Below are 11100 nucleotides of genomic sequence, written 5' to 3' on the forward strand. Positions count from 1 at the left end.
TAGCTTGACTTGCGTGACTGGCAGGCACACACGTGTGTGCACAGCTCAACTTGCACAAGGGATAGGCCAGGTTTCCCTCTCCCCCCCATACCCCGGCCAGGCTGCCAAAGATAGGGGACTGCTGCTCTAAGCAGTCCTCTGCTCCAAATTTCTAAGAATGTTTTTACACTCTTCCCAAGCCACAAATCGGTATCTAATCTGGTTTGGGGGATAATGGAATATTAACAAAAAAGAATGATGCAAATTTGGCAGAGTCAACTTCAGACTATGAAACCAACTAGAACTCAGAGCACTAAAGTGCTACGCCACTAATGATCTGACTTTACATAACCTCGTAGGTGCTAGGTCTAGGACATCCTTGAAGAGGTCTTATAAAGAATGTTATTAATTTAACTGGAAGAGCGCTAAATGGTATACATTTTACAACCCTATTAAGTACCTGCTTTACTAAACATTTTTAAAAAAGGAGTTTGCCTAATTTGTTCTTAAAGTATGATGTAGGAATATATTAAAACTCTACATGTACTTTCATTTTCTTCTAAGTTTGTTTTTCACTGAAACATTTTTTCTTTCATACCTGTAATGTTTCTGCAAATTTTGCATCTTCAGAATTTAACCTATCCACCTCTACCTATTCATATAGATGGTCCTCGAGTTACAATCACAACTGAACCCCAAAATTTCTGTTGAGTTTTGCCCCATTTTATGATCTTTCCTGCGACAGTTGTTAAGTGAATCCCTGCAGTTAAGTTAGTGACATGATTGTTAATTGAATCTGGTTTCCCCATTGACTTTATTGTCAGAAGATCACAAAAGATGGGACACTGCAACTGTGATAAGTTAGTTGCCAAGAGTCTGAATTCTGATCATATGACCATAGGGATCTACAATAGTCATAAATATGAAAAATGGTCATAAATAACTTTTTTCAGTGCCGTTGTAACTTCAGTCACTAAATGAACTATTGTGAGTTGAGGACTATCTGTATAAAATGGGTTTTGAAGAAAGTATATTATTTCTGTGCCGCTTCAGTCATTTGACATTAGGCAGCATATGTTTGTGTGCAACTATTATGTAGCTACAATTATTTTTAAGTAAGAAAGAATACAAGAAGCCAATACATATTCAATTACGAATCTCCAGATGCTTGTGTCCACACTTACTGTTGTGCATATTTCACAATCTCCTCAGGGGCAGTGAATAACTTCTGGTCAGTTCTCTTTTTGACTCCTTGCTCTCTTTCCAGCTGCTGTATGCCTTGAATGATCTGCTGGGTATGCTTCAAACCTACTTTGATGGCATGGCAGAAATCTTGTTGCAGGATGTTGTCTGCTGCAGCTTCCAACATAACTATTGAATAAAATTGAGAGGTAGTTTTTTTTTTTTTTTTTTAATTTTGATTTATATGCCGCCCTTCTTCGGAGACTCAGGGCAGCTTACAATGCATTAAGCAATAGCCTTCATACTTTTGTATATTTTATACAAAGTCAGTTTATTGCCCCCACAACCGGGTCCTCATTTTACCTACCTTAGAAAGGATGGAAGGCTGAGTCAACCTTGAGCCTGGTGAGAATTGAACTCGCAGTAATTGCAGGCAGCTGGAAGCTAAATACTACCTTTAACAGTAGCATTAGTTTGCTGCGCCACTCATGCTCAGATTAATCATTCCAACAGCTTTCAGTATGGAATATACTAGCTATTAACAAAATTTCTAAGTAAAAGAAATGGCCAGCCTATATTATGTAATGAATTAAGATAATGACTTAAGATTCACACATATGAAAACTTAACTGCTTTGCTGTAAAGAAATCTATCCTATTTCACTTAGCTTTTTCTGCTCTGGCTTGGAAACACTATGGTACTTTAGAACCTTCCTCAAATAACAAGTTAAACCAAGTCACTGGCAAACAGCAATAAACATCAGCAAAAAATACTTAAGTCCATACTTCAGACAGCTAGCTTCTTTGCAAGATTTTTCTGATTCAGAAGTATTAAGTATTTTATTTAATGAACCTATATGGCTGCCCATTTTGCAAATGCAACTCTGGGTAACTAACAAAAAATAATAAATTAATAACAAAATTAGCAAAGAATAAACAAACTGTTCTGGGGTAATAATTAATCTTGAAAGACAACTGTAAAAAAAAAGCACTAAATGCTTAACAATTGTGACAAAAAAGTACTATTTGAAGAAGGCATTGGGGATGAAACAGATTTAGCATCTAAAAAAAGTGTTTAAATCAGGTACACCAAAAAAGTCTTTCAGAAGAAGTGACAAAATATCATCAAACATGTCTTTCTGGCTAATTGTCAGGGTTGGGGGCGAGTAGCACATACAGTATTGTTTTTCTTCTTTCCTCTGTTGCTGGTTCCAGTCAGTGTTGATTGGAAACTAGAGGTCCTGCCCTCAGCGCCTACATTGTGGGATGCCAGAAGACTCTCTTCACTCCTGTTCAACATCTACATGTAGCTGCTGAGAAGTTATTGGTAATCATGTGGTAAGGTAGGGCTGTCAAACGTGTGGCCTGCAGGCCGGATCCATCACGTGCTGGCCATGCCCATGCCCGGTTTAGCAAAGGGGGGAAGTCATAAGTCACATGATGACTCTGTTTGACACCTCTGTGGTAAGGTATCATAAGTATGCTGATGATACCCAGCTGTAAATCTATACACATGGTAAAGTCAATGCTATTGACATTCTGTCTTGGTACCTAGAGGATGTAGGGGTTTGGAAGGGGAACAAGCTTCAGCTCAACACTGGCAAGATTGAATGGGTGTGATGGAATGTGTCTGCAAAGAGGAAGGTTCTGTGATGGACTACAATACAGTGACAATTTCCCAGGACAAAGGGAACACAGGAGAGGGGATGAGACAAGAGGCAATACAGCCCAGAGTTGGATCAGAGAAAGAGATTTAGGACAGTCACTCCCTAGAATTTCTAATTATTTCTTCAGTAGTGTAGATTTAGTCTGGCAAGATTATATGGTATTTATTTATTTATTTATTTAATTTTTATACCGTCTTTCTCCTGAAGGACTCAGGGCGGTGAACAGTTAAAATAACATACATATAAAATGTGAATATAAGATGATTAAGCCAAATTGGTTCATCGGTTAAGAATCTTCAGCATAAAGATTTAGAACAATTAGAAGATATTTATGCCAGCCCAGCCTCGTGAAATAGAAAGGTCTTAAGTGCACGACGGAAAGTACGAAGATCTGGGATCATTCATATCCCTGGGGGTAACCTGTTCCAAAGGGTAGGTGCCCCCACAGAAAAGGCTCTTTCTCTGGGAACCACCAGTTGACATTGCTTTAGTGACGGCACCCTGAGGAGGCCCACCCTGTGGGAGCGTGCTGGTTGGTGGGAGGTTATTGGTTGAAGAAGGTGGTCTCGTAGGTACCCAGGTCCTAAGCCATGGAGCCCTTTAAAGGTAAGAACCAACACCTTGAAGCGCACTCGGAAGACCACTGGGAGCCAGTGCAGCTCGCGTAGGAGAGATGTTACATGTGAGTGCCATGTCACTCCCAATCACCCGCGCAGCTGCATTCTGGACCAATTGGAGCCTCCGCGTGCACCTCAAGGGGAGCCCCATGTAGAGAGCATTACAGTAGTCCAGACGGGAAGTGATGAGGGCATGAGTGACTGTGCGTAAGGAGTCCCGATCTAGAAAGGGTCGCAACTGGCGAATCAGGCGAACCTGATAGAAAGTTCCCCTGGCCATGGCTGTCATATGCTCTTCTAAAGACAGCCGCGTGTCCAGGACACCTAAGTTGCGAGCCCTCTCTGTGGGGGCCAATGACTTGCCTCCAATAGTCAGCAATGGTATCAGCTGGCTATATCGGGATGCCGGCAGCCACAGCCACTCGGTCTTGGAAGGGTTGAATCGGAGCCTGTTTCTCCCCATCCAGATCCGCACGACTTCGAGGCACCGGGACATCACTGCAAGGGCATCATTGGGGTGGTCTTATTTGTATGAACAAATAAAGAATTGAACTTTTAGCTATATCATTTTTGGGTTGAACTTGGCAACAGCTTTGGATTTTGGGACCACACAATTTTGGAATTTATCATGGATAGGGCTTCACTACCTATACAGAGCCAATGTCCTTCTGGACTCATGACTACTGCTCAAGGAACAGGTTGCTGTCATAGCAAGAGGGCCTTTGTACAACTTCGGGTTGTATACCAGCTGTGCCCATTCCTGGATTGGGGGGCCCTAGTCACTCATATCTTAGTTGCCTCCCACATTATTATAACATTCTACATTGGGCTGCCTTTGAAGAGCATCCAGAAATTTCAGATGGTGCAAAACACATCATACCCCTACTCTGCAAAGCAGTTCAAAATACACATTATTTCAATAATCTCATATAATTCTAATATGGGATTATAATTTCCAAAAACAAAATTTCGTTTCTTTCAGTTTCTGGCAAAAAGTCCAAAAGTGGTTTCCATGTAGAAGTAAAATTGTTCAGTCTTTTTAAATCAAAGCTAGGTAGTCCTCAACTTACAATTGGGACCAGAATTTCAGTTATAAATTGTGACAGTTGTAAATCAAGACATGTATATGACTGGATATGATTTTATGACTCTTTTTATGGTGGACACTAAGCAAATCATAACGCTGTATGCCCAAATCATGTACTTGTTAAGTGAATCATGTGCTTGTAAAAGTTGTGAATGTAAGCTAGTTGCCAAGAGACCAAAACGTAGTTATATGGCTGCAGGGTGGGAGGAGGTATTTTATGACCTCTAGAAGTGCTTTAGAGGCCATAAAGCACTTCTGAGGCTGTCATAAATCCAAATGTTCATTAAAACCAGTCTCAAGTCAAGAATTACCTCTATATGTATATCTGAACCACTTACCAATATGGCTCCGAGGGGCTCCAGAAACCACTAAATTCAAAGTACTAGAAGACATTTCTTTTCGAGTGGGATTAATAACAACTTCTCCATCAATCATTCCAACTCTTACAGCTCCTAAGAAGGTATTCCATAAATTAGGATATTCCATCAGTTATGCAAATCAAACAATAAAATCAATAATTTGTGAACCTCTTCAATGTTTTTGAACTACAAAAAATACAGCTTAGATAATACTGGTAATGTACTACTTATCAAATTTGCTGTTTAAAAGAATTTGCTTTACTGAGCAAATATTTTAAAAGCTATACCACAGACAATTCTCACACAGTGCTTGTGTCTAATTCAGCAAAGGAAGGAAAGGAAATAAGGAAAAATTTGTCTTTGCTTAAACTTGAGAGGATAATAGCACAACAATGAATATAATGTATGATAAATGCTACTTTCCTGGTGCATCTCTGGCAGTTGTTTACAATCAGATTATGATAATTTAGAATGGGGAAACAAAATACCAAGTGCTAGGACGCAATCATGAACTTTTATTATAACTCCCAAAATTTTTATATCTATGTATCTATCTAACTGTCTGTCTGTCTCTCTGTCTGTATTTTTAAAAAAACTAAATAATAGTTTAAATTATCATCTGTACTTACCAATAGGTCCATTCCATGGAATGTCTGATAATGCAAGAGCTGCAGAAGCTAAAAAGAGTAAGAATTATTATTTGAAACTGCTTATGGTATTTCACCATGTCTATCTATTCTAGAGGGGAAAAAAGATTTTAAAAATTCATTACCTGCATTAATTGCCTGTACCTCAGGACTGTAGGTATCATCTACTGCTAAAAGATTACAAATGATCTAACACAAGAAAAACAATTAATACAGTTTTAATTAACAGTAATTGAATACTAAATTTCAATAGCCTGGCAAATGGTTCAACACTGAGCAAGAATGTATCATGCCTCTTTGGTTGTTTAATGCATTTATGGACAAATGTATAACAAATACTTGAAACGAGTTAGAGACATATTGTCTCTAACGCAACTTTTGTATTAGTTGAAAACCCAAATGATGTCCAGAAATATTATATAAATTGTAAAAAAAATTAAAGTAACTAGAAGCATGGCAGAACGTTCAGCAAAGATGAAGAAATGAGCAGATACTTTCAAGTACTCTTTCTTAGAGGAAAATCAAGTTTTACTAAATAGCATTAATACTGTCCAAAACATAACAAACTAGCATAAAATGCTGCATATTTTCACTCATATTATCAGGCTTATTTCTTCTTTCATTTTCTTTAAGTCTTTATGCTTTTATCAAATGGGAATCACATTAAAAAAAAATGCTCTGAATTGAAGTTGGTTTGGGAATGCATTAACAATCCACTAAATTTCCGAAGTTTTAGAGGGCACAAAGAAGAAAAGATTGTTCCTTGCCACTTCCAGAAACAAAAGCAGTTTTATAATAGAAAAACAAACTGGATTCTACATTACTAAGTAGCTACTTAGCACCAATATTGCACTATTAACTAGACAGAAAATTAGAAATGACCGAAATAACCTACCTGTGTATCATAATAGTAGCCTGCTGGAAAAAGTGGTCGAATTGATCGATCTGTAAAATATAATATTTGAAGATGTTGTATAAAAAAACCCAGAAAATTTATTTATTTATTTAAATATGCTCAGATCATCTATAACGGTAACAACTTTGCAATATGGCTTTTATAATAATAAAAAATCTTATTTTAGTCAAAGGTTTTCCAGAAATAGGTTTGTTGCATCTATTTTTATGATCCAGTACAAGTAGTCCTTGATTTACAACCATTCATTTAATGACGTTAAATGACGTTGAAGTTACAACAGCACTGAAAAAGTGACTTATGACCATTTTTCACACTTTGACCATTTCACCATCCTTATGGTTACGTGATCAAAATTTGGACACTTGGCAACTGGCATCTAATTACCTTTTGCAACTTTCTGACAAGCAAAATCAATGGCGAAGCCAGATTCACTTATTTTAGGCTCAGCTGTGGTCTTAAGTCAAGGACTACCGGTACCTCACTTAAAAATATGGAGCTGGTTGTCTTTTCTTGTTGATAAAAAAACTAATAGTCGTTCAATGATATTTCTTGAAAATTTAAGTATTGGTGGATTTTTAAAAGCTTTCTCAATTGGTTATTTACTGATTTATCATTCTAATATTTTAATGTTTTATATTCATATTTTTATCTAGTTGTAAGTTGCCTAGAGTCAATGCCTAGAGTTGCCTAGAGTCTAGTTGATGGTGAGATGGGCAGCATATAAATTTAATAAATAAAGTTACAGTAATGAATTTTCAGAAGCCAATATCATATTTATTAAAATAGCATATTATTTCTTTAATTGTTTTTTGTGCAGACTATTGTTAAATAACAAAATAAACACCCGTATAAAAATAAGATTTTAGGGGCTACAATTCCCAGAATCCTTTGGCTATGCTGGTTTAGATTGATGGGATCTGAATCTAAAATATCTGAAAACCCATTGTACTATCTCTGTAATAAGAAAAGAGCAAAAACAAAATAAGCACTATCAAAAATAACATAGATCAATCCTAAGAATTCCTCAAATTTAAATCATAGTTCTGTTATTAACCAAGAGTCCACTATCACTCCCTCCAAAAAACAACAACAACAAAACCCAACCCAAAGGAAAAAGGTGTTGCTTTCCTATGAATAATGCCTCTATTTTGCCCATATTAAATATCAGGTTATTTACAAAATTGTTTCTAGATACTAGCTCAAGAATTCCATTGGTTTTTATGAAAAAGAAAATATGGAATAAGGCTCATTATCACTTCTGTTAGATGGCTTCCACGTATATTTTCATTAGATACAGAAAAGCATAAAGAATATACTGGTATTAGTACAGGTAGTCCTTGACTTACAACCACAATTGGGACCAGAATTTTGGCCATTAAGCAAAGTGGTTGTTAAAACAAAACATCATGCGACTGCTTTGCTCAATGGCTTCAACCCCAGCAGTGGTTGTTAAGCAATCTTGTGGGTTGCTAAGCATATGGAGACCCAAGTTAGGAGTGCAGAGTGCCTCAGGGGAGTGGAGAAGACTCTGGGAGGGTAGCTGCAGGCTGTTCAGGACTTGTTTCTCTAGTCTGGCATTGAAAATCCTGTTTGCAGCAAAGAAGCATGGGGGGGCGAGGGTTGCTTTTTCCAAATGTCCATTGTGCTATATATTGCCAACTTCTTCCACCTCCCTTCCAAGGAACAGCATATGTACTTTTAGCATGGAAGGCAGGAAAGGCACAACAGAATAGGAGGGAGCCCAAGAGGAAAAGAGAAATAAAGTTTCCTCTTCCTTCTCCTTTTTCTCTTCGTTCTCTGGCTAGACTCCTTCCCAAATAACTGGAGATAGTACATCTAACTTTTTATCAAATGAAAATATCAGTGGTTTTAAATTCAGACTGACAATGTGATCGAATTATGGTATTTATTAAATTTGTCACCCATCTCGGATATGTAGTAGTTAGTGTGCCAGGCAAAATGTATTAGTTTGTTCTGACCGTCACCTACCAAACCTTACAGCAGAAAACAATTTAGCACTTGTTCTAAAACATATATCGCTCTCTTGAACAGATGCCCCAATGCTACACTAGATACAGAATAAGTATATCATTTATTGATCAAATTTATATGGCCATTTTACAAGAGATGTAATTACTGAATATGATCCAATTCAGAACTCTCTCTACAACTTGTCTTTTAAAGAAAACCAAGACTTATAAATAAGACTACTTGATGTTTATACTGCATACCTATTAATCTGCTTGTAAGAATTTCATGATCTGTAGTACCCAGTTCTCTTCTCAAGTAATTTGTAGGTATTCTTCCTACAGCAGCAGCCTTTTGCCGATAGTCAACCTAATGAAAAAAGCAGCATTTTGTTTTGAATTTTTAAGCCAAGGTGACATTTTATGTAATGAATCAGGAATAAACATTCCAGTTTATCTGGTCTATTCAGAACTATGAAAATTTTTTCAATACAGCATCTAAAAATCTTATTATTTTGACAAATGTTCTGCATTATGACCAAAAGTTATACGAAGTAGTTCTCGACTTACAACAGTTCATTTAGTGACCGTTTGAAGTTACAACTGCACTGAAAAAAGTGAGTTATGATCATTTTTCACACTTATGACCATTGCAGCATCCCCATGATCACATGATTTACATTTGACTACTTGACAAGTAGTTCATATTTACGAGAGTTGTAGTTTCCAGGGGTCATGTAATCCCCTTTTGTGACCTTAAGACAAGCAAAGTCAATTAGGAAGCCAGTTTCACTTAACAATCATGGCAAAAAAGTCATGAGACAAAACTCACTTAAGAAATTTCTCACTTAGCAACATAAATTTTGGGCTCAGCTGTGATTGTAAGTCGAGGACTATTATGCTTGGCATATAATATAATTGTCTATTGAAATACATACCACCAAAGGCAGGAACTGTGATTGAGTAGCTTTTGTTTTACTAACCGCTGTCACCATCACTGCTGTATCACCTAACTTAATTTAAACATACAAAAAACAGAGGAAACAGAGATTACTCATGCTAGTTCTATTCACAGGATTCATTACATTTTTAAAGGATAAAAATTGAGGGGAGAAACCAGCCCACAAACCTCTCAATGGTATGACCAAAATTATTTCACAGTGAAGTGAATACCTTAACCACAGCACAACCATCAGCAAATCTGGCTAGTTTTCCTGAAGATATTTCCAATTTCCTAGAAAAGGAAGAACATAAACATTGTTTATGTTTAGTTAATTTTAGAATTTTTTCATCTCAAGCCAACATCTTACTAATTGGATGCCAGAGAGAATTTAACAGCTGCAGTGGCGCAGTGGTTAGAATGCAGTACTGCAGGCTACTTCTGCCGATTGCCTGCAATTTGGCAGTTCGAATCTCACCAGGCTCAAGGTTGACCCATCCTTCCACGGTGGGTAAAATGAGGACCCAGATTGTTGGGGGCAATAGGTTGACTCTGTAAACCACTTAGAGTGGGCTGTAAAGCATTGTGAAGCGGTATATAAATCTAAGTGCTATTGCTATTTTAAAGTGTCAGGAGGAAATATGCTGTGTTCCAATCCAGCCAGAAGTAATTCTGCATAAGCCATAGAACACGACCACCACCACCACAAACAGCCCAGGGAGGAAGTCAACCTGCACGTGGTCAGAACTACTTGAGATACTCCGAAACTTAACTATGCTTTGGAAAGATTCTCCAGGGGTTTTATCATCCCCGCGCGTATTTTCCTCCTGGGAGGAAAAAGAGACCCCTCCCTTGATAAAGAGGCAAGCCTTCCCGTCCGTCCGTCTTTCTTTCTTACTTGCTTCCAACATCCACAGTCGTTGCTACAGAGGTGGCAGGAGAGCTATTAAAGCCTGTGGTCGAATTCAACCGCGTAAGGCGAAGGCAGCCGGGCCCCCTCAACCGAAGACCCGTAGGGCCGACTTCGCGGGAGGCCGCTATCACAGCACTCCCCACCGACTTCGTCCTCCATCTCGGCCACCAACGGCAAGCAGCACAGCAAGCAGCCATTAACGCTAAGAATCACCCGGCAAGGCGCTCGCTTCACATTAAGATACAGCTGATTGGCTCTGCGCAACAAAGTCGCTCGCCATTGGCTCTTGTGGCACGCACGTGCGGGTTAGCTGGAGGAGCTGAGGAATGGAAAGAAAGGGACGAATGGAGGCGGGCGCTTCCCGCGGTTTACTTTCGATTCTCCAGAAGGAAAAAAAGAACGGCGCAGAGGTGGTCGCTCGCCCTCTAGCGGTGGGAGTTTCCTCGCAGTTTTAAAAGTTTCTAATACTCGAGCAAATCCCTCTTGCGCTTTTCCTGTTCCGGGGAGGCTCGAAAGAGAGCGAGTTGGAGCCTTTCTGAGTAACCTTTTAGGTTGGAAAACGGGATTGAACTACCTGGCACTTCTAAATGAACCCTGGCTTAGATATTGAGACCAAGTGCCTGGTAGCAAATCACTTCTAAAATCTCTCTCTCACCTGGTCATTTAGAGGTGCCAGGTAGCTCAATCCCGTCTTCCAACCTAAAATGTTACTCAGAAAGGCTCCAGATGCGGATGAGAGATAAAGAGATTTTAGAAGTGATTTGTCTTTGTCTGCTTCCTAGGGCTGATATCTTCCTAGATACCAGACACCTGGTAGCAAATAGCTT

At 38.6% G+C, this 11100-nt stretch overlaps 1 protein-coding gene across 1 annotated transcript in view; it reads right to left on the minus strand.

Moving 5' to 3' along the window:
- PNPT1 (polyribonucleotide nucleotidyltransferase 1) overlaps positions 1–10673 on the minus strand; it is a 34298-nt gene extending 23625 nt beyond the window's left edge. The window contains exons 1-9 of the mRNA XM_087888616.1: positions 10259–10673; positions 9594–9654; positions 9359–9433; positions 8685–8790; positions 6433–6482; positions 5663–5726; positions 5520–5567; positions 4870–4983; positions 1164–1350 (exon numbers count right to left, since the gene is read on the minus strand). Coding sequence (XP_087744742.1) covers positions 1164–1350; positions 4870–4983; positions 5520–5567; positions 5663–5726; positions 6433–6482; positions 8685–8790; positions 9359–9433; positions 9594–9654; positions 10259–10470 — 917 coding nt within the window. The 5' untranslated portion in view covers positions 10471–10673. The remainder of the gene's footprint in view (positions 1–1163; positions 1351–4869; positions 4984–5519; positions 5568–5662; positions 5727–6432; positions 6483–8684; positions 8791–9358; positions 9434–9593; positions 9655–10258) is intronic.
- Positions 10674–11100: the final 427 nt, after the last annotated feature.

This window comes from Pantherophis guttatus, chromosome 1 (genome assembly GCF_059756535.1).
Source record: "Pantherophis guttatus breed Tessera chromosome 1, ASM5975653v1, whole genome shotgun sequence".
NCBI lineage: Eukaryota > Metazoa > Chordata > Lepidosauria > Squamata > Colubridae > Pantherophis > Pantherophis guttatus.